Consider the following 25,159-nt stretch of genomic DNA (forward strand, 5'->3'; position numbering starts at 1 on the left):
AGTAAAAAAACGAAATAATAAAACAATAAAGACAACAATTAAACCCTTAGAACAAAACAAGACAAGCAAATATACGAAAGAAACCAGAGAAGTTAGAAACCAGTTAAAGTTAGGTATATTAAGGGAATCTGCCCATATTACCACAAAAGCCAACTGGGAGGCGAAAATCTTCATTTCGTAATAACAAGGGGGGGAAATTTAAAATCCTAACTTCTTCAGGCTTTCAAAAGGATATTTTAGGATTGTGGTGTTACAACAGAGCTGAAAAGCAACTTTTTACTGTCAAAAATTCGTTTTTGAGTCTTGCTATGGCACCGAGGCGACGAAATTGATATCATTACTTTTTTTGGCTGTCTGTTTTGTGTTTGCTTTTTTTTGCAAAGTGGGGTGGTTTTTACAATTCGTCCACTTTACTGTCTATTTTCATCCAATTAAACCACTGCATTAAATGACATATCACCTCCTCTGTTCATCCTAAAACATTAAAATAAAGGCAAAACTGTTTAGAACTTTAATAAAGGTTCGTGTAAGTATATACTTAAAACTAAGTATATGAGTCGAAATACTCCTTCAAATGTCGAAGTAATCATTTAAGAAGAATGGATTTTCGAAATATTTTTTTTTATAAAAGAAGCCAAATTTATCTAGCTGGCATATATGGGTCTGTGAATTCTCAGTTTTAATCGCTGGAATGGCAAAGATTTTTTTTTTTTTTCAAACATATACAAATGAAATGTTGATAAAAAGTAGAAATTCAAACAACCTGAGTAAACCACGGAAACGGTATGCAACTAAAACATTACTTCATAATTTCTCACCTTCTTAATATCAACCAGTCACAAAATACAATAATGTTTTTGTATAGGGCTTGTACATACTTGTCCATAAAACTGTCTAAACTGCTAGAACCCTTAGAAATTAAATCCCCAATCTATACCTTTCAAATACAAAAGTAACAAACACATAATTATTTGTTTTTTTAGGAGTACCTCGACTCGTATACTTAGTTTGAAGCACATACCTACATGCTTCTTTATTAGATTTCACATCTTTCTGATGCTTTTGGTCTTTATTAGAATATAATCTTTATTTGGTCTTTATCTAAAGTGACAGAAATCTAGAGTGAAAGGACAAGCCATTATAAACATTCACCGAAATATTGAGGTAGACATCGACTGTGTAATAAATAGATATGGCGGGAGTGGAAACAGAGAAATAGACTTTTTCTTATAAAATTGTGAATTCTGTAATTTAAGTGAAATATATTTGTTAAATTGTTAAAAAGCGGAAAAGCGGATTGTTACAAAGCGGAAAGTTACGCTACGTTGTTATGAAAAGTAAAGTTTTGATTAGTAGAAAATTGAGAATTTGTCAAAGTTGATACTGTTTATAAAAAGAAACATTGATTAGTTAATGCTTCACTGATTATACTTAAAACCCTTGTAGTATTCAATGTTTAATATATCTTTTATGAATATACAATTTGTATCTTTATCCTCATTTCCTAATCTTCATTACTATCATAGTTACTAAACGATGCCAAAAAGCAAGGCGACATGGTTTGACCTATAAACATTGTCACAAAGAGTGCATGACCCCAAACGATGGTTCAAGTCCAATTTTTTTTTTACAATAAAAAACTTAGCTCACTCGCTATAGTGGTAAGAAGTGCAAAGGCAAAAAAGTATGCAGATAATATTAAATATCGTGTTTTTTGTAGATGGTAAACAACTTTTTATTTTTTTTATGGCGGGTTGCTTTTTTATAGCTTATATTTTTTTGTTTCAATACTTTTAAACCATTTTAATTTCAACAGATTTATTAGAACTTTAACCCTCGCCAGAATTTAGATTAAATTTACGTCCATTTCTACTACCTATCTAACGACACATAACTGTCGAGGTTTCCTTTAAATTACGGGTATTTCTTTGTTGGCAAGTTTATCGAAGCAAGCTATTATGCGCCTCTCCCCCCCTAAAGAGGATCCCGGATCCGCCTCTGGTAAATACACACTAATAAAAAACAGGAGTCCGCTCTTACGGCTAAGTAATGATCATTCAGTTCGAACAAGCTAGAACGGCGGACCGATTTAACGAAAGCAACAAGTCAACCAAAGGGTCTGCCTCTGTTACTCAGCTTTCTAGTAGACGTGGAGTAAGACGTCATGCCATCCCGTCTAATAAGTTGAAACCATGTTTGGTAACACAATGTTCCTGGAGGAGAATCACGTTACACGTGGAGCTGAGGCTTTGCAACACAAAGAGTTTGTTTATAAATCACCCGTTTACATTTTATGATAGTAGAAAAAAGTCCATGGGTTCAAGTTTTGCGGTTTTTGGGTTCCATGTCTACTAGAAAGTTCAAGTTTTGCACTATAACACGTATGATCATTGGTCTTGCAACAAACACAAAAGGCACTTCTTTTGGCAAGGAGTGTCAGGCGTCGATTTGTGACCGATGGAGCGACATTTAGAGCCCAGTGCACTGTTCTTACAATTCACGACGAGGTGAACAATCGCATGGCAATTGAAGCAACGACGTGGTAGTAACACGAACTCTTCACCAAGATGGTCTTCATATCCAACTTTCATTGATGCTTTCAGAAACGTATCAAGATAAGTTCGAGATGGAAAGTTAAAATTTAAATGTTCAGGATTTGCCACACTGTACTGTTTTAGCGCATTTGGGGATTGGCTGTTTCAGCGAGGTTTCGTCTAAACCTTCTAGCACTAGAGCAAACACAGGGACAAAAGTAGGCTCCTTGACAGAAATGTTTAGCGATGGTTCGGCCAGCTTAGCATTTTCGACTATCTGGCCTGCGGTTTGCTCGGGCTGAACCTCAAGTTTCCACTCGTGATAAGAGCGGCTTAACTCGTCTATATCGTTCGAATTTGAACACAACTTGTCGATGAATGTGTTTCGTTTGCACCTTTTTTAGTGTTTTGAAGGATTCTTCAGTATCACAGAGTAGAGTGGTGAGGGGGTTGCAGATTGAGGAGGCTGGGACTTGTCAGGAAGGCTGGCCGGGAAGCGGCTAGCATTCAACATAAATCCCTCTAATTTTCTTGAAAGTTCAATCACTTTCGAAACTACTGTGACATGATGCAGGTACTTCATACAGACTAAAATTTACAAACTTCGGGATCAGAACATTTCGCTTTGCCGCTGTGATCAGCGACTTGCACATATCAGTAATATTGTAATCATCCTAGGCATACAAAACCATCGTTTAGACATCCTGCTCACTATGAAAGGTCTTTTTAGCCTGTAAAACTGCATCCAGTTCGAAATAATTGATAGCGCAATTGACGATCAAATCAAGTTTTAACCCTTCTGTGAGTGGTCAACTCAACAAGTTTTGAACGGGGCTAACATGAACGGAGAACGGAGTTTTGAACAGAGACGGTCGTCCGATCGGCGATACCATGTTAACGTCACACAGTGGCAATAACAATTTTATCAAACAGTTCGTGGTAACGAACTGTAGTAAGGAGCGACCCGGCTCAATAGAAACCAAAACTCTAAAAAATGGAATTTTGATACCAATAGCTACATCAAAAGAATCGCATTTTAATGCTGATTTTAAACATATAAGTTTCATCAAGTTTAGTCTTACGCACCAAAAGTTACGAGCTTGAGAAAATTTGTGTTATTTTAGAAAATAGGGGGAAACGCCCCCTAAAAGTCATAGAATCTTAACGACATCAAATTACACCATCAGATTCAGCGTATCAGAGAACCCTACTGTAGAAGTTTCAAGCTCCTATCTACAAAAATGTGGAATTTTGTATTTTTTGCCAGAAGGCAGTTCATGGATGCGTGTTTATTTGTTTTTTTTTTTTTTTGTTTGTTTTTTTTTCTTTTTCCCAGGGGTGATCGTATCGACGCAGTTGTCCTAGAATGTTGCGAGAGGGCTCATTCTAACGGAAATGAAAAGTTCTAGTGCCCTTTTTAAGTGACCAAAAAAATTGGAGGGCACCTAGGCCCCCTCCCACCCTAATTATATTCCCAAAGTCGACGGATCAAAATTCTGAGATAGCCATTTTATTCAGCGTAGTCGAAAAACCTTATAACTATGTCTTTGGGGACGACTTACTCCTCCACAGTCCCCGTGGGAGGGGCTACAAGTTACAAACTTTGACCAGTGCTTACATATAGTAATGGTTATTGGGAAGTGTACAGGTGTTTTCAGGAGGACTTTTTGGTTGGGGGAGGGGTTGAAAAGAGGGAGATATACTGGGGGAACTTTCCATCGAGGAATTTGTCATGGGGGAAGAAAATTTCCATGAAGGGAGCGCAGGATTTATTAGCATTATTTTAAAAAAAAAGAATGAAAAAATAAATATGAAAAAGTTTTTTCAGCTGGAAGTAAGGAGCAGCATTAAAACTTAAAACGAACAGAAATCATTACCCATATGAGGGGCTCACCTCCTCCTAATACCTCGCTCTTTACGCTAAAGTAATTTTAGTAATGTCAACTATTTATTCTACGGCTTTTGTGATTCAGGGGTCATTCTTAATGAATTGGGCCAAAATTTAAGATTTAGTGTAAAGAGAGAGGCACTGACGAGGGGGCGAACCCTTTCATATGTGTAATAAAAACATGAGAATAAAAAATTCTTCACGTAAGCTAGTTTATAAGTTACGTATATCTTTTACTAATAAAAAGATTAGTAAAAAATTAAAAGTTCTAGTTGCCTTTTTTATTAAGCAAAAAATTGGAGGGCAATTAGGCTTCCTCCCCCGCTCTTTTTTCTCAAAATCATTCGATGAAAATTATGAGTAAGCCATTTAGCCAAAAAAAAAAATAAAAATGCAAATTTCGTTTCAATTATTTCTCTGCGGAGAGCCAAAATCAAAACATGCATTGATTCAAAAACGTTCAGAAATTAAATTAAAAAAAAAACAAGTTTTTTCAACTGAAAGTAAGGAGCGACATTAAAACTTGAAACGAACAGAAATTACTTCGTATATAAAAGGGGCTGCTTCCTCATCAACGCCCCGCTCTTTACGCTAAAGTTTTTTACTATTTTAAAAAGAAGAGTTGAGAGAAAGAGTCAAACTTTAGCGTAAAGAGCGGGGCGTTGAAGAGGAAGCAGCCCCTTTTATATACGAAGTAATTTCTGTTCGTTGTGCGAAATGTACGAAAGTGAGGCCTGGTTCCACAGGAGCATCTATTAGAGAAAGCTTAAACATCCTTCAAATCACCTTAAGTAACCCTTTCCGAAGAAATTATTCAAATATTACACCATAACACAGAGATGCAGCGTTCCAAAAGATGCATATATTATTTTTCCTGTCTAAAATAACAGTATAGCGATAAAACAAGGGAGAAAAAAAAAACAGAAAACACGTCACCGCTGTCCATGCGAAAAAAGACGATTTTCCTTGTTGCTCAAGATGGAAGATTGTATTAAACAGTTCGTGGTAACGAACTGTAGTAAGGAGCGACCCGGCTCAATAGTAACCAAAACTCTAAAAAATGGAATTTTGATACCAATAGCTACATCAAAAGAATTGCATTTTAATGCTGATTTTAAATATATAAGTTCAATCCAGTTTAGTCTTACCCATCAAAAGTTACGAGCCTGAGAAAATTTGCCTTATTTTAGAAAATAGGGGGAAACACACCCTAAAAGTCATAGAATCTTAACGAAAATCACACCATCAGATTCAGCATATCAGAGAACCCTGTTATAGAAGTTTCAGGCTCCTATCTACAAAAATGTGGAATTTTGTAATTTTTTTTCCAGAAGGCAGATCACGGATGCGTGTTTATTTATTTGTTTTTTTGTTGTTTTTTTTCCAGGGGTGATCGTATCGACCCAGTGGTCCTAGAATCTTGCGAGAGGGCTCATTATAACGGAAATGAAAATTTCCAGTGCCCTTTTTAAGTGACCAAATAATTGAAGGGCACCTAAGCCCCCTCCCACGCTAATTGTTTTCCCAAAGCCAACGGATCAAAATTCTGAGATAGCCATTTCATTCAGCGTAGTCGAAAGACCTTATTACTATGTCTTTTGGGACGACTTAATCCCCCACAGTCCCCGTGGGAGGGACTACAAGTTACAAACTTTGACCAGTGCTTACAAATAGTAATGCTTATTGGGAACTGTACAGACGTTTTCAGGGGGATTTTTTGGTTGGGGGAGAGGTTGGCAAGAGGGGGATATGTTGGAGGAACTTTCCATCGAGGAATTTGTCATGGGGGAAGAAAATTTCCATGAAGGGAGCGCAGAAAAATCTAGCATTATTTAAAAAAAAACAATGGTTGGGGGGTGGGGTTGAGAAGAGGGGAATATGTTGGGGGAAGAAAAGTTTCATGAAGGGAGAGCAGGATTTTCTAGTATAATTTAAAAAAAAACAATGAAAAAATAAATATGAAAAGTTTTTTCAACTGGAAGTAAGGAGCAGCATTAAAACTTATAAGGAACAAAAATTATTACGCATATGAAAACTCACCTCCTCCTAATACGTCGCTCTTTACGCTAAAGTATTTTTAGTGATTTCAACTATTTATTCTACGACTTTTGTGATTCAGGGGTCATTCTTAATGAATTGGGACAATATTTAATCTTTGGTATAAAGAGCGAGGTACTGACGAGGGGGTGAGCCTCTCATATATGTTATAAAAACATGAGACTACAAAAGTTCGTTACGTAAGCTAATTTATAAGTTACGTTTATCTTTTACTAATAAATGCTTATTGGGAAGTGTACAGACGTTTTCAGGGGGATTTTTTGGTCGGGGGGAGAGGTTGACAAGAGGGGGATATGTTGGGGGAACTTTCCATCGAGGAATTTGTCATGGGGGAAGACATTTCCATGAAGGGAGCGCAGAAAAATCTAGCATTATTAAAAAAAAAGCATTGAGAAAATAAATATGAAAAGTTTTTTTCAACTGGAAGTAAGGAGCAGCATTAAAACTTAAAGGAACAGAAATTATTACGCATATGAGGGGCTCACATCCTCCTAATACCTCGCTCTTTACGCTAAAGTATTTTTAGTGATTTCAACTATTTTTTCTACGGCTTTTGTGTTTCAGGGGTCATTCTTAATGAATTGGGACAAAATTTAATCTTTAGTGTAAAGAGCGAGGTACTGACGAGGGGGTGAACCTCTCATATATGTAATAAAAACATGAGATTACAAAAGTTCTGCTTCCTCATCAACGCCCCGCTCTTTACGCTAAAATTTTTTACTGTTTTAAAAAGCAGAGTTGAGAGAAAGAGTCAAACTTTAGCGTAAAGAGCGGGGCGTTGATGAGGAAGTATCAAGTATCAAGTAAGAACTCCGTTTAAAAGTCATTATGACTAAACATTCGTAAAAACTAACCTTCAACTAGCTTTTCTGAGCTACTATGCTTCCGACACTTTCTTCTTCTATTTTGGAACCAAACCTACAGAAAAAATAAAATTCACAAAAAAATAAGATTACACCTTAAACTCAGCATACTATGACAACAATTAACTGACTAAAAAGCACTTCTATTTACCAGAAAAATAATTGTTAACTAACATATATTTCAATAAGCTGAAGCGCGCTTTACGAAGTGACCAGACCATGCCCAACGTATCAAAATATAAACGTACTACAAAAAAGGTATATGGCAAATACATAGGTATGTACCAAGACATCATGTGAAAAAAAAAATCATTTTTCTATCACGATTGCGCAAAACAGATGATTTAAGTACTGATCTATATTAATTACTAATGTAGGAAAACATTCTTCCTTTTCTCCTTCTGTCTTTTTTACGTGTTTGTGCTCTTGCATTGGTGATTTCTTTTTTCATTATATATATATATATATATATATATATATATATATATATATATATATATATATATATATATATATATATATATATATATATATATATATATATATATATATATATATATATATATATATATATATATATATATATAAAGGCGCGACACTGTTCCTTTATTATAAAGACAAAATCTAATTCTTGTGTGATTACGAATGAAAACCTAGCAATGACAGCAAGGAAAAATAAATGAGAATACATAACTGAAAACAATGAAAAGCCAAAAGAAATATGCTTAGATGGAAATGGGAAACTTACTGAAAATCAAAATGCGAAATAAGCAAATAACCAGGATTTTACTGCGAAAGTTTTAGCATGTCAAAGCGTTGGATTGCGGCACAATAAACTTAAGGTAATAGTTAAGTTAATTCAAGTTATTTAGTTAAGCTAATTTAATTTAAGTGAATAGCCACATTCAGTGAATTTTAGCTAAACAGATCTGTATCATTTTTAATCTCTGATTACAGAATAATCTATTACGTACTTAACAACCGTTCCAACTGGCAGTCAACATTACATAACTTCTGTTGTTAACGTAGAATTAACACGGTATACAACCTGGAATGCGTCTGAAGTCTTGTTCAGACGCTAAACGAAAAAAAACGTAGAATATAGCAGATCGGAGAGTTCATCACAGAGCTCAGGAACACGAAACCCCTCCTAAAGCCAAAAAACAGCACTCGAAATATGCTTTGTATAAAAGCCTTGCGTCTTACCGCACTTAAAAAGAGATAAACGAATCTGCAATAGAAATGACATCAGAGCTAATGCAACGCTAAATTTAAAAAATTTAACTACAATTAAACTAACAAGCGTAACTACACGGGCTCTTGGTATAAATCAAGGACAATGATAGCTCCTAAAAGGGCTAAAAAATTAAGCATATCCAAGAATGATACAAATGCAGGAATGTATCTAAACACATACACAAAGATGTAGTAGCAATATATCTAAAAAACGATAACGTAAAATTAAGCTTACTTGGATCCGTCTTTCACTTAGCTGAAGACGCAAACTTAGCTCACTTCTAGTTTGACAATCTGGAAATTGAGTCTCTTCAAACACCTTCTCCAACTCTTTCACTTGTTCAGATGTGAATTTTGTCCAGTTCATTCGTTTATTCCAATTCTTTGTCTCACTATCATGCACACCTTCCTTCTTAAGGCCTAAGAAAACAAGGATTACATTTAGTTAGGTAGAAACAGAGTCAAATCTATTACGTAGGCCTACTTAGTTTAAGCTGCCTTGGTCGTATTAAATAATTTTCATATTAAATGCAAGTATATTGATCCAACTGATTTTAACCTTCCATCGTATAAGGTAAATCTAAAATATTACATAACTGTAGCTATTCTTTTTCGCGTGAAAACCTGGAAATTTCCTTACGTTTTTATAATATTCATAAGAAAAAAATATGCTGATTTAACTTCCGCTCAAAGAAGATACGGACAAAAAGTGGAACACAAGGCATGGGGAAGTAAAAAAAAAAATGGCCTTATTTTACAGTTACTCCATTTTTGCTCTGAATAAAAGTCATACATTTTCGATATCGTAAAATATTATGATTCACAATTCATTGTGCGCCGAAAGATATCAAGTTAGGGAGCATGATCTTAAAATCCCCTAATATTAGTCAAGAAGCTTTCGAATGTCTACATCATATGACTCAATGTGCTGATCATCAAACATAAATTAAAAGTCAATCCATCGTTACACCTCATGCCCTGCTCGTTGCCATAATCCACTTAAAAGTAACTAAAAACATCTTACGTAAAAGCAAGTCCAGTCAAACTTGCACGATTTTGACTCATTTCTATATCAAATTCTAAACAATGCAAGACAAGAAATGCCTTTTTGTTTCTGAAGAAGAAAATTTTGCGTTCATTCAAAACATTGAAGCCTGTCTTGGGGCCTTGCATAAGGCCTGTCCAATATTAAGGCGGTCTTGTGCCTAATCACCACATTAAGGCCTGTCTAATGAAAATAAGTCTTCCTGAGCACATTCCTAACTATCAGCTTACATTTGTCTGCAGATACGGTCAGAGCTCAAAATGTGCTCGCCATCAAAATTGTAATAAATACAAGCTCAGTTTGGACTGTTCACCCGGCCAAAACACACACAAAAAAATACATGATAACAGAGCCACTAGAAAAGTTCAGCTTTTTAAAAAATCAATTAAAAAAAAAAAAATTGGACTATTTATAGGTAGCTGGTACTAATTGCGGACAAAACATTAATACTAGTACCAAAGTAAACGTTATTGTGAGTCAGATCGAAAATGGCACAATAAAAAAATTAAATAAATGAAATACCTTCATATTTTATATTTTAAATATTCTTTAAATATTATTGCATCTTTAAATATTAAATATATAATATTTTAAATATTCTCATTTTTATAATGATAAAAATCAAAAGCTGCTGATATTTCCAGGAATAAATATCACCAATCAGGCTACTTTCTTTTCTTCTTTTCAATAATCTTGGTATAAATGGCAATTTTTCGTTCTTTTCGTGTTGCCTGTTGGTGTTCTGATAGGTAAAACCACACTGTATAAATACATATCGTCTTCAATGAAATCACAAATGGCATTCAAGCTCATCAGAGATTTTGAAAGGGAAAAAGGGTACAGGTAGCATTGCTCTTATTTGTAAACCTGATTAGCCTCGTTTTTTATTTTGTTTCTGTTCCTGTTAATACACTGCTCAAAACAAAAATTGTCAAAATAATTTGTGTGTTTTTCATTTCGAATTGACTGTTCATTGTAATTCTGTTTTTTCAGTGTCAACTATTCATTCACTTTTATTTCTGTTCGTTTTTAGTGAGAACTATCACAGAAATTTATTTCTCCTCGTCTTTGCATTAAGTTGGATTTTTACATTTTTGAAAAACTTCTTTTTTAGACAAGTTTCTTGATTGCTTTCTGGCCGTTTTTCGGCCATTTATATTGTCTTATACTGGTTACTAAAGTGAATTCTTATACAGTTTTTGTACAGTCTTGTACAGTTAGTTCCTTTTTAGAATCAAAAGTGAAGAAGGGCAACTGGCCCCCAAAACATAACAATGTCTCCAGGTTTGATTTGAAATTGAAAGTTTTAGTGCCCTTTTTAAGAGTTAAAAGTGATTTCAAAGCAACAAGACCCCCACCCCCATCAGTTCCCAAAGAAAGCCACCAAACACAGTTTTTAGACATCTATCAAACCCCTTCACCGAGGCCTCAGGTCAGGGGCTGTAACTTAGGCAGTTTGTTCATTGTTTACACATATTAAACGTTACTGAGAAAAGGTATGCATGTTTGAGTTCTACTTTCCCAAAATGCGAAGGGCAGTAAAGTGAGTCTTTCAAGGAATGTTGAGGAAGTGTTGAAATAAATCAAAACATGTAATGGGTATATGGGCTGTCAGAAAGGCGTAGCTCAGGAATGACAGAGTATATTAATTTGGAACTTCCAGGAAATGATCAGGGAGATGATCAAGTGGCCCTAAAAGCCACTAATTGCACGCTACTACTACTACAGCTACCACTGCTTCTACTGCTACCAAAATTACGACTACTAATGCTGTTATCGCTATAACTACTACTTCTGTAGCGAGTGCTACTAAGACGAGGATATTGAAATAAACATCTGAAGATACGTTGAGGGGAAAGTTAAACTAAGTCAACATACACTATGTACATACAGATTACTGACATGGGCGTATCAGCAGTATTTTTGAAACGACTTATCGTATCAAGAAGAAACTTCAGGGGCATCATGAGTGGAATGTTCAGTTGACCAGAAGGTAAAATGTACAACTATTATTAATACTGTTGCTACTACTGTTACTACAACTAATCATAATAAACTATTACTGCCACTACTCTTCCTACTACAACCACTACTACTGTGACACTAGTGCAATCAAGGCTACCCGTATGAAGGTGAAAATATGACAGAAAATTGAAGGGAATCTAGACAAAATCAAAACATGCTATGTGCATGCATATTGTCAAAAGAACGTATTTGAAGAATGGACTTGGGTATTAAATTGGAATTTTCAGAGAATACTTAAACGGAAAGATCAATTGACAAAAAGGCAATATATGCATGACTTTACTGACACTACTACCACTACCACTTTTACTAATGCTACTGCTGCTACTAAACTACTGCAACTACTACTTCACTTGCAATAGCTTGCAAGGCTTAGAGTAACCCTTGTAACCCTTTGATGAAAAGGGTAAATCAGCTATATTCTTAGAACGGTTTACCATGTCAAGGTGAAACTTCCAAAGCATCATGAAAAGGATGTTCAACTGGCCAAAAAGCAAGATGTTCATGCTACTACCGCTATTAACACTGCTACTACCACTATTAACACTGCTACTACCACAGTTACTACTACTATTAATGTAACACTAGCACTGCAACTACTGCTCCTACTACCACCACAATCAATACGATACTAGCACTTATTTAGGCTAAGTCTATGAAGTTAAAATTTGAGAGAATATTGATGGCAAATTTGAACTAACAAAAGACACTATGTGCATTTAGATTGTCAAAAGAGCGATATGTACACACAACTACTAAAACTAATGCCACTGTGACATTTACTAGTTCTACTGCTACTATTACTGTTGTTATAGCTAATACTTATGTTGCAGCTACTTGTAAGGCTTCGAACATTAACATGAAAACTTTTTCGAAAATATACAAATATACAGGTTACCAAAAAGACATATCGACAATATTATAGCAATTGGTAATTGTATTAAGCTGAGTACTAATACTACTGCTACGACTACTATTGCAATTATACCTAAGGGTATGAAAGTGAATTTTTCAAAGAATTTTTAGGGGGAAGGGTATACTAAATCATAACACGCCATCTGTATGCAGGTTGTCAAAAGTACATATCAGCAATATCTTAGGAACAGTTTTGTGTGTGAAATTAAAACTTACAAGGTTTGTTGCGGGAGATGCTGAAGTAATCAAAAGACAATATTTGCATCGTAACACTTTTGCTTCTACTCCTATAATTACTAATAAAACTATTATTATTAATACTTTTAATACTACCTCTAAGGCTACTGAAACTAAAGACACTGTTGAAACTTTTCGGGAACGTTAAGGGGGAGTTTCAATTAAACAAAAAAAAAAATATACCCACGCAGGTATTAAAAGGGCATCAAAGCAATATCAAGTCGGCGCTGCTCTATCATGGCTAGTAATATCATTGATACTTTAAATAAGCTAAGTTGATTACAAATTAAAAGTTCTAATGTCCTTTTTAAGAGTCAAAAGTGATTGGTGGCCAATCAGCCCTCCTCCTTAGCCTATATTTTTTGAACAAATTCGAATCAAAATTTTAAGACAACCATTTCGTTCAGCATAGCTGAACGGTCTTGTAATTCGTATCTAGGGTTACTGGGTACGTCAGCTCCCAACAGTTAATCAATTAGCCCATTACGCTTAAAAGCGAAATATTGCTTTAAAACTAAATTAAAAAACACGGTGTGTATGCTAATTGCGAATAAGATTTCTCGGAAATATCCAGAGAATAACTAAGGGTATCAAGTTCAAACTTTTGGGGCTACTTCTATTTCTACTTCTGCTTTTAACATTTAGCTAAATCAAAAGAGTGTAAGTGTATCCAGGCTGTCAAAGAGCAAAGCCAAAATTTTTGGGAATGGTATTAACTTTTATTCTTTCAGGTCAACTAGAGGAGGTATAAAACTAAATTGAACGCATCATTTTAATTAAGATTTTCAAAAAGGTTTATGCTGTTAAAGCGAGTCAAATTCAAAACCAGCAGGAACTAAAATGAGTAGGGCTCAAAATCCCTATGCCTTATCAAGGCCAGGACATAATTTAAATTCTATTGAAAAAAAAATACAAATGAATGTGCATTGCCTATTTAATATACATATATATGCATTCCTTCAAATCTTAATAATTTTTGATTTATTAGTTATAAAAGAGAAAATATCAAATTTTTTAAAGAGTAAATTATGTCCTGGCCTTGAAAAGGCATAGGAGTTGTTCTAACAATTTTCCTATACTAAACAACAAAATAGCTTGAAAGTTCTGGTTTCGCCTGAAATCTGCTCCCCATGAAACATGTATTAATTAATACTTCACATTTTTTACACTTAAAAGAGTAATAATTGAATGTATATGTTTCTGTGAATATCCAAAATCTGGTTAATGTTGAGATTCACCGGTGATATGTCCAAAATTGTTTTCTCTGCTTGGATTCAATTGGCTTTGCGAGTCAACATTTTCAGTCTTAAACCAGGTGTCTTGGTAAAAGTTAGGTTGAAATAGGTTATAAATATTCGAAATTAGTCAAAATCTAACCCCACCTAACCTGTCACCATACAACCTTGCATACAACTGATAAAATTGACTGGCTTCGCTAACAAAATCAAGGGGGAAAAAATACATTTTGGACATTCATCAATTTCAGATATTCACAGTAACATTTATGCGTATATATTTCTTCTCGAAAACACAATTTCCTTTCTAAATACGATGTGTCGACGGAAAAACAAAGAACAAAAACAGGAGACACCCAAGGAAATAAAATAATTTAAACTGTTGTTTAATATGGGGGACTGTGATTCTCCTGAATAGATCTCTGGTTATGGAGATTTCAACGTTGTATTTTTTATTCCAATCGGCCACCATTTTTGAGGGATTCAACATTTTTATTCAAACTGTCCATATTTTTTTTTACAATAAATTTCTTCCATTAATATTGACAGAAATGGTTGTTACCTTTCTTAAATCAACTTCAAACAGATTTTTTTTTTATTTGACAGTTTTTTTTCTAAAACACGTTTATAAGTTTTAAATCTTTTTCATTTGACAGTTTTTTTTTCAAACGCGTTTTAAGTTTTCGGTTTTGTTTTTTACTAGGTTGTGGCCGATGCAGTATCCAGGAAATTAGACTATAAAATCAATTGTACAAAGCTATATATTTTAAAACAACAGTTACTTTAGTATGCACTGCTTCCATAAAGAATGGTATTATAGCTTGAAATACTCTTACTAAACGTAATTTCATCCAGACTACTTATAAAGTACAAGTTGATGTTCTAAACTTATAATTTATGATTTTCCATCTTCGTTATTATAAATTTACAACTTTTCTTTCAAACTATTAATTTATCATCTATATCGTTTATTATAAGTTTTTTTTATAGGTATATAGGAAAAACGAATTTAATAAGACTGAAATTACTTTAGAAATAACATTACTCGTTTTTGCGTGGAAAATTGACAAGCCAAATCGTTTCTTTATAAAAGACAGAAATATATTCAAAAAATTGATTGAATAAATCTTCATAAAACTAACCGTTAACAAGCTTATTTGAGCTAGCATGTTTCCGACACTCTTTTCTTCTATTTCTGAGCCAATCCTAAAAAAAAAACTTTTAGTTTAAATTATGAGCAATATGACAGCAATTATTTCACTAAAATATTCCATTAAACGGAAAACAAACTGTTAATTCGAAATGTTTTACTACCTTAAAGCATGTTGTATGTAGGCACCTGATCATGTGTAAAGTTTAAAAACAAAAACGCACTAGAAAACAGCAAGTAGCGAGTCCTGTGGTGGCGCAGTAGGTTTTTCCTTAGCTTGGTAATACGGGACCCAGAGATCGAATCATGCTGCAGCAAAGCACTGCAGGGCCGACGCAGGGACCTTAGTAGTCAAGAGGCGTCGTTAATCTGATTACAGCAAGTAACGAACAGATAGAGATATACAAATAGGTAAAGACGAAAACCAGCTTGCTATCGCACTATTCCTTCGTCATAAAAAAAAATCATTACGAATTTTTGTGTTATCCAAAAATGTAATTATAACAATAACTCTGATTTCAACAGATCCAAAACCACAACAAATAACTGAGAAAATGAAAAGTAAAAAAAAAAATATATATATAAATAGAAAAGGCAATCTGTCACTGGAATCAAAATGTGGAACAAGCGCGTGAGCTTTTATTTGATTTTTTCCTATAATTACTCAATAATATCTATGAGCCTGAAAATGCTCCTAATTTTTGAAAAAGGAGGAGAAACCCTCCAGAAAATTCAAATGACCTTGTCAATGTCTACTTTTCTGCCTAGAAAAGGACAAATCTCGACACATAGTACCCTATAATCGATTATTTTGACAACATAAGGGATAGAAATAAAGAAGTCACCATTAGAATCACCATTGCCAAAAAGCGCGGGAAATTACAGTCCTCTGCCTTGGATGACAAGGGATATCACTTTTTTGCAAGGGTACCACTGGTTCGTCCTTTTTCGTTTCTTTTCCTCCCCTGCAAGTGGGGCACTGTAACATCACAAAGAGCAGTTTAAGGACTATTTCTCAATGAATTCACTATATCTAGTGCCTTTTGTAAAGAATAAAATACAATATTTAAAACAAAATAGATATTTTGACAAAAAATCTACTTCTATACGTACTATTACTACTTTAAACAAGTAAATACGTCATTCACCCAAGGAAAAGGATATGGCAAGTTGTCTTTCGCCCGTTGGTCATTGGGGCCTTTCAATGTTAAATGCATTTCCTGGGGAGCTCTATATTTTCCCAAGGAAAAAGTAGCGAACAAAGGTAACGCATTTTGAATACGCTACTTTACAACGAGGATCAATATATTATTATTGACGAAATTTTATCATTTAAGTGCCATGTAAAAGCTATAAGTAGAATATTATCGCGGAATTTAGGGATTATCCGTAAACTAAAACATTTATTTCCTTCAAATGTTATACGGTTATTATATTTTTCTCTGATTCATCCGTATATTTTGTATTGCTCGTCTGTATGGCTTGGGACATTCCCCTCAATACTTCGCCCAATCTGCGTACTGCAGAATAATGCCATTAGATCACTTTGTGGAATAGGGAACCGGGATTCGGTCAGGTCAATGTACAGTATGATAAATATAATGCCTGCAGCCGGATTACGTGATTTTTATACACTGGTTTTTATGTATAAGTACCATTATGGGTGCGTTCCAGAATGTTTTACAGGAATTTTTCGGGATAGGTCTAATATTCATGATCACAGAACTCGAACAAGTGGAGATATTGAGGTTCCTCGCCTAGTTTCAAGTAGGACTGCTTTTTCAATTATTTATAGAGGGGCTAAGCTATGGAATAAGCTTGTTCCAAGTATTAAAGAATTGCCCATTAATCAATTTAAAGCTGTGCTGCGTGTGGGGTTTTTTGGTAGGTATACCTTTGAAATAGATTGAGATTGATTGATTTAGTATTGAAAATAATTGTTTATTGTTTTTTTTTGTTTTTTTTTGTTTTCTTTTTTTTTGCTTCGGGATCATGATATTATGTTGTTTGATTGTGTATGAATTATTTATGTAATTTTTTTTCTCGGTACACGGTTTCACCTTTCTGTTCATTTTAGATTAACTCATTGTTTTTTTGTTTTTGTTCTTTTTTTTTCTTCTATTTTTGTTCTTTTTTGTTAGTAACACACCCTCGCAAGCAACGCTTTTGGTGTGCTACCGATTGATTTTGTCTGTGTTATTTCCTTTGGTTAATAAATTAATACTACTACTACTACTATTATATACAAGCCTGTGAGATAACGATTGACAGGGCCCGGCTTCGGGATCAACTGCATAATTATTTATTTTTCTTAAATGACACATTGACATTTCTGGCCCCTAAAACGATTTAAAAAGGTCACAACTTTCAGAAAGAATTTGTATTTTTCCCAGGGTGGTTGCCGTGGGTGACGCCGTGACATCAAGAAGAGGCGTACATTGTCTGCGGTTAGAAAACAAGCGACACTGAGAATTTAAATATAGAAACCTGCCGCGTAGCCGTACCGGAAGCTCAGCAGCTTCGAATTGCATCATGGCATTTTCTGGCCTAAAAAACGATCTATATAGATAATGAGTTTGAAATATTCATTAACATCCGTATTTTTTTGAAAAAATGACGCAACTGACGTGATATTATGAGCAAAAATTTCAAGAGCTGCATATATCATATTTGCCTCAGTAGCGGTTTTAACATTTTTAGTGGTCTAGAACAGGCAAAATTACGGAAGGAAAACATAGCTAAGTTTAAAATACCTTGTAAATATTAAGTATAAATGTAAAGATAAAGCATAAATCTAAACATAAAGATCATAAATACTTATCATAAAAAGTAAATATAAAGTATAAAACAAGGAAAGGTAAGCATAAAATATCAAATGTAATGAGTCTGTTCTGAAAGGTGTTTCCAGCAGTTTTATAATAGCTAGTGGACAAATCAATGACCTAGGCCACAAATAATAAAGAAATATACGGTTAGATTACTTGCGACAACAGCAATTACAACAAGTCAAAATTACAATAGTGCGTTTTAAAAGAAAGAGCAAGAACTACAAGCGACAGTGAGAATCACAACTATTTGGGGAAATGGCCTCCCAGGAATTTCCGGCTTGTAAAACGGATCTACATAGACCGCGAGTTTATAATGCCTAGAGGGCAAATAAACGACTTACACTGTTAAATATGACAAGACCAATTCGAGCAGCTAAGGTAAGTGGTATTGAAAAAATGTCCGTAAGAGCGAAAAACCAAAATGAAGACCAACGAAACATATAGATAAAATACCCGCGTCAGGCACAATTACAACAAGTCAAAAACACATGTGAAGAACAACGAAAAACCCGGCCCAAAGATAAGCAGCAGCTAAGATTAAATCGAGTCAAAAACAAAAGTAAAGAGTAAAGAAATATGCGGTTAAAAGATATATCATAGCAAGAACAGTGAAGTATACGGTTTGAAGATAAATGACAGAAAGAGTTACAAGTGATAGCGAGAAAGCGAAAATCAAAACGAGTGGAAAAGAAAGAGAAGAACAAAGAACTATGGTGTTAGAAGACAAGCAAAAGCAAAAATCGAATCCAGTCAGAAATCAAAAAGAAGAAGAGAGAAATATTACGTTAGAAGAACAACACCATCAAAATGTGACGCAAAATGCAGCACAGACCTACAAAGATGCCATAAACTACACAACAGTAAATTACAAATCATTGAGATCCTTCAACGTTATCTGTATTTCCTTTGGAGCCCTCCCTATTCCCGAGGAAAGAGTAGTAAACTGAAGCATCTCGTGTGGAGGTTGTTACTTACAACGAGAATTAATACATAAGAGCCTGTCAATAGCCCAGCCTCAAAATCGGCTGTGTAGTTCTTTTTCTTAAAACTGGGATATTGAAAATTTCAGGCCACAAAACGATTTAAAATGGTTACAAAGAAAGAATTGATGTTTTTCCTCAGGGTGGTTTTATCGAGCCTATGGTTGCACCATGAAATCAGATAGATGCTCATATCGTCTGAAGTTAGAAGACAACTGACTATGAAAATCAATATTTACAAGCCTGCCGCGTAGACATTTCTGGGCACAAAATCGAATAAAGTAGGCCACAACTTCAGGGAAGAATTAGGATTTTTCTCGAGGTCTTTGTATAGAGCCTGTGATAACACAATGACATCAAGAAGAGGTTGCGGTTAGAAGACAAGCGACAATCAGAATTAATAAGTAAAGATTGATTTGGGTACAATGAATTATCTTGTTTTGTAGACCAGGGTACTTTGTAGAAAAAGTTGTCGTAAAAACTTCGAAAGGGGCTCATTCAATTGGAAATTGGAGGGGCTAGTGTCCTTTTAAATATTGTTTGTGTGACGTTGCTTATGCCCTTTTGAAAACCTACATGGGTACAGTTTTTTTCGTCTAATTGAAACTTCTCCTTGGCTTTCCCCAAAAGTTTCCCCTTAGTACCCTTAGCGTCATTAGTTAACAGTATGGTAGTGGTAGTATTATAAGTATACACATAATGCCTTCTGGCTAGTTCAAAATCACCCACAACTTACCCTTAAAAGTCTAACTTAATATTATATTTGGTTCTTCAGATATTGTTTTGGCACTTTTTGAAGTTCAAATGCTCATAATTTTTTCTTATTTAGTTCAACATTCACTTAAATATTCCATAAAAGCTTCACCTTAATACTCTTAGATTGCACACTAGCAATAGTTGAATATGATATTGCTTATATGCCCTTCTGAAAAACTGCATGCAAACAGTTTTTTTCATCTAATTGAAACTCCTAGACTTTCCCAAAAATTTTCACCTTAATACTATTACCGTCATTAGTTACAGTATGTAATCAAGTATACACATAATACCTTCTGGCTAGTTCAAAATCCCTCACAACTTACCCTTAAAAGTCTAACTAAAATATATAATTTATTCGCTAGATATTGCTTTGTCACATTTTTGTAAGTTCAAATGCTCATATTTTTTGCTTATTTAGTTAAACATCCGCCTAAATATTCCATAAGAGTTCAACTCTTATGGTTCAACACCTTAATACCCTTAGATTGCACAGTAGCAATAGTTGTATATGATATTGCTTATATGCCCTTTTGAAAACCTAGATGCAAAAAGTTTTTTTCGTCTATTTGAAACTCCTCCTAGACTTTCTCCAAAAGTTTCACCTTAAGACTATTAACGTCATTAATTACAGTATGTAGTGGTAGTATCATAAGAATACACATAATGCCTTCTGGCTACTTCAAAATCCATCACAACTTACCCTTAAAAGTCTAACTTTAATAATATAATTGGCTCTCCAGATATTGCTTCGTCACCTTTTAGAAAGTTCACATGCTCAAAGTTTTTTCTTATTTAGTTTATCCGATCCAAAGCTTATACAACCGCCCGTTCTATAAAAACCCTATACATCCCAAGGCATAAATTAAAACCTTTGCCCATGGGCTCTTGGGGATTGTGTCCACCCTAAATACATTGTTATATAATTTTTGGACCATAGGTAACAAAATGGCTATCTCATACTTTCATTTGATCCATTTTGGGAACAGAGGATGTCAGGGAGGGGGCTAGTTACTCTTCGTCCGTCATGTTTACTCTCACAAGGGAACTAAGCGATTCATTCCAAATTAAAATGAACCTTTTCTAAAGTTCACACGACCACCCTTTCATAAAAACCTCATATACCCCTCGGGCACAACATACAACTCTTAGAACCAGACTCTGGGGAATTCTGTTCACTCCAAAACACTTATTATATGATCTTTGGATGATTTTTGAACAAAGAGCTATCTCAAATATTCTATCGAATATATTTGTGTAATATAAGACGTAAGGGGGGGGGGCTTCCCCGATCTATTTGACTATTAAAAAGAGTCAAACCCTTTCCATAAAAACCTTAAATGCCCTCGAAGCATAAATTACAACCTTTGCGCCGAGGGCTGTAGGGGGGGGGGGGTTGAAATTCTCAAAGGCAATATTTTCCAAAGTTTCAACTAGGCTGAACAAAATGGCTATTTCAAAATTTTGATTAGATATGTCTGGGGAAATGGTGGGCGTTGAAAAGGGGTTAGTTGCCCCCCAATCACTTTCGACTATTTTAAAGGGCACAAGCCCCTTCAATTTCCAATCGAATGAGTATTTTCTGAAGTTTCTAAAACAACAAATGGCCATCTCATAATTTCTATCGGGCGCATTTCAGAAAATTAAAAGTGTTAGGGAGGGGGGTTATCCAACCTCCGATCTCTCCGAATCTTATAAGAGGCACTAGAACTTCTGATTACCGATCCAATGAGCCCCTCCAAATTTTATACAATCCTCCTTTCTATATAAACTTTAAACCTCAAAGACATAATTTCCTGACCTTTCAATTACGTTGAACAAAATGGCTATCCTTAAATTTTGATTGGATGAGTTTGGGGAAATGAGGCATGAGAGGAAGACTATTTGCTCTCTAATTCCTTTCGACTACTAAAAAGGGCATTAGCCGTTTCAATTTTCAATTGAATGAGTCCTTTTTGAGGTTTCTACGATAAGTCCTTCCATACAAAGTGCCCTGGTCTAAGTCCAAAAAAATAAAAACAAAAAACAATTAAATAATACTTTGTGTCCACACCACTCTTTACTTAGGCAGCACTATTGCGCTCCTCTATAATTTGAGAAGAAATAATCATTTAGCCCATGCCCCTTGGCTCTCTTGAGTCAGATCTCTTGCCCCTACAATAAAAATACGTGGAGCTACTCTTCTGGGCTTGAGGTCTGTCCTATCAGCTTTTTGAGGCATTTTGGTCATGACTCAGGGGAGAAGAGTCTCTTTGGGAGGTAAGGGATGATAGTCAGTTCCTTCAGCCTTCAACTTTTTCCCCACTTGTGACTACCTTACCAAGGCCTAGCCTTCACAAACTATGGCTTCAGGGAGAGGGTCTTTGCCATTACCAATTAGTACCTATTCCCCAGAACCTATTTTCTGTGGCCCTGTAGACAATTTCATCCCCAGTTGGTGTAGATGCTATTAAATTTGACTCTTGAAATTTGTTCCCCAGCCCCCTGCGCTTCAACCATTCTCGCAACACTCCCAATCTTTTACCACAAGTAGTTCAAGCAATGTCATTTGAATTTTTTTTTTTAAATATGGGCGTCTTTTCACTGCTTAAAAGGCTAGATGAACGAATCTCTCGTGACCCCTGGTATTGTCCCATATACTAGGGATTATTCGCTTCTCTCAAATGTAAATTTGAGAGAACCAGAAAGTTTCTTTGTTAATCGTGGTATATATTCCCCCCTCAAGTCAAGCGCAACCATTTATTACTATATTAATACGATTATTTTCCACCAATCCTAAAGATTTGCTTGCTGAAAGTCCAAACCTGATTGCAATGTCTATACCACAAACTATTCCAATTTTTCTACATTGGAGACACTTTGGATGAAAGTAAACCTGGCGGCTAAGTTGATCTGTAGCAACCAACAGAAAACAAGAAACTTAATTTGAAATTTTGAAGCTGACGTTTTGTGAATACATACTTTTTTGGGTTTAATTACCCTTTTAGATGTTGCAGTGGCCATTTATCTCAGATGTGAATTAAATAAAAAAAAACAAGTTTTTTTAACGGAAAGTAAGGAGCGACATTAAAACTTAAAACGAACAGAAATTACTTCGTATATGAAAGGAGATGCTTCCTCATCAACGCCCCGCTCTTTACGCTAAAGTTTGACTCTTTCTCTTAACACTACTTTTTAAAATAGTAAAAAACTTAAGTTTTAATGTCGCTCCTTACTTTCCGTTAAAAAAACTTGTTATTTTAACAAGTTATTCACTTGTTATTTGCTTGTTGTTAAAAAAACTTGTTATTTTATTTAATTTCTGAACGTTTTTGAATCAATGCATGTTTTGATTTTGGCTCTCCGCAGATGAATAATTAAAACAAAATTTGCATATTTATTTTTTGGCTAAATGGCTTTCTCATAGTTTTGATCCAATGATTTTTTAGAAAAAAGGAGCGGAGGAGGCCTAGTTGCCCTCCGATTTTTTGGTTACTTAAAAAGGCAACTAGAACTTATAATTTTTACGAATGTTTTTATTAGTAAAAGATATACGTAACTTACAAATCAGCTTACGTAACGAACTTCTGTATTCGCATGTTTTTATTACGTATAAGGGGGGGTCACCACCTCGTCAGTACCTCGCTCTTTACACTAAAGCTTAAATGTTGTCCCAATTTCTTAAGAATGACCTCTGAATCACAATAGCCGTAGACTAAATAGTTGAAATTACTAAAAATACTTTAGCGTAAAGAGCGAGGTTTTAGGAGGAGGTGAATCCCTCATACGCACAATAATTTCTGTTCGTTTTAGGTTTTAATGCTGCTCCTTATTTTCAGTTGAAAAAACCTTTTCATATTTATTTTTTCATTGTTTTTTTTTAAATAATGCTAGAGAATCCTGTGCTCCCTTCATGAAAGTTTTCTTCCCCCATGACGAATTCCTCCATGAAAAGTTCCCCCAACATATCCCCCTTTTCTCAACCCCTCCCCCAACCAAAAAATCCCCCTGAAAACGTCTGTACAATTCCCAATCGCCATTACTATAATATAAGCACTGGTCAAAGTTTGTAACTTGTCGCCCCTCCCACGGGGACTGTTGGGGAGTAAGTTGTCCCCAAAGACATAGTTATAAGGTTTTTCGACTACACTGAATAAAATAGTTATCTCAGAAATTCTGGTGACTTTGGGAATATAATATGCGTGGGAGGGGGCCTAGGTGCCCTCCAATTTTTTGGTCACTTAAAAAGGGCACTAGAACTTTTCGTTAGAATGTTAGAATTTCCGTTAGAATGAGCCCTCTCGTAAGATTCTAGGACCACTGGGTCAAAACGATCACCCCTGGAGAAAAAAAAAAACAAAAAAAAAACACACATCCGTGATCTGCCTTCTGGCAACAAATACAAAATTCCACAGTTTTGTAGATATGAGCTTGAAACTTCTGCAATAGGGTTCTCTGATACGCTGAATCTGATGGTGTGATTTTCGTTAAAATTCTATGACTTTTAGGGGTTGTTTCCCTATTTTTCCAAAATAAGGCGAATTTTCTCAAGCTCGTTACTTTTGAAGGGTAATACTAAACTTGATGAAACTTATATATTTAAAATCAGCATTAAAATACGATTCTTTTGATTTAGCTATTGGTATCAAAATCCCATTTGTTAGAGTTTTGGTTACTATTGAGCCGGGTCACTCCTTACTACAGTTCCTTACCACGAACTGTTTGATATTTCCCTCTAAACTTACTCCTTTCGCATTGTCCTTTTGGCATCGTGTATGAATAAGCCAGCCAATTAACATTGACTGAAAATTTCGATAGACAGTTAGTGATGCACAAATCCACACACAAAGTGAGAAAATCTTGCCTGATTTTCTTGCTGTTCTGTTAACTGGAAATTCATTATAGGGAATTGTATAGTTACGCTTATGGTCAGAATTGTCTAGATCAGGAAGAATTTCAAAGGGACACACCCCGCTTGGAAGTTACTGTTTTTGTTCGTGTCCTGTTTGAATCGGTCAGTTTTTGGACTGTGAACACAATAGTGTTTTTTTTCACTATAAGTTTTTTTTTACTACCTGCATCTTAGCTTAAGTTTTTCATAATTGCATCTAAATATTTTTTTCTAGCCTAGGCTCAGGCATTGGAAATTTAACAACGATTTTTGTTTTATGACGGCTACTTCTCCTATTTTAGTATTTGGATATCTCTCAAGATATCCAAGATACAGCTCTAACAACTAAGCTGTTCTTTGGTAAAAGAAATAGCTACCTGTACAATTGTATCAGTGGGACACCCGTCCCGAGCCTAGAACCGAGCGTGGCGGCTTGACATGGCGATCAAGCAATACCGTTTCAGATAGATTTCCAATGTAAGGTTTTTCCCTGAAAGCTTGTCAGTAGTTTAAAGGAGGAAACCAAATAGGTCGTAATT

At 35.0% G+C, this 25,159-nt stretch overlaps 1 protein-coding gene across 1 annotated transcript in view; it reads right to left on the reverse strand.

The window, feature by feature from the left end:
• Positions 1–25,159, reverse strand: part of LOC136024902 (uncharacterized) — a 148,114-nt gene that overhangs the window by 70,642 nt on the left and 52,313 nt on the right. Inside the window, exons 5-7 of the mRNA XM_065700460.1 lie at positions 15,179–15,242; positions 8,815–8,999; positions 7,335–7,398 (exon numbers count right to left, since the gene is read on the reverse strand). Coding sequence (XP_065556532.1) covers positions 7,335–7,398; positions 8,815–8,999; positions 15,179–15,242 — 313 coding nt within the window. The remainder of the gene's footprint in view (positions 1–7,334; positions 7,399–8,814; positions 9,000–15,178; positions 15,243–25,159) is intronic.

This window comes from Artemia franciscana, chromosome 3 (genome assembly GCF_032884065.1).
Source record: "Artemia franciscana chromosome 3, ASM3288406v1, whole genome shotgun sequence".
Classification (NCBI taxonomy): Eukaryota; Metazoa; Arthropoda; class Branchiopoda; order Anostraca; family Artemiidae; genus Artemia; species Artemia franciscana.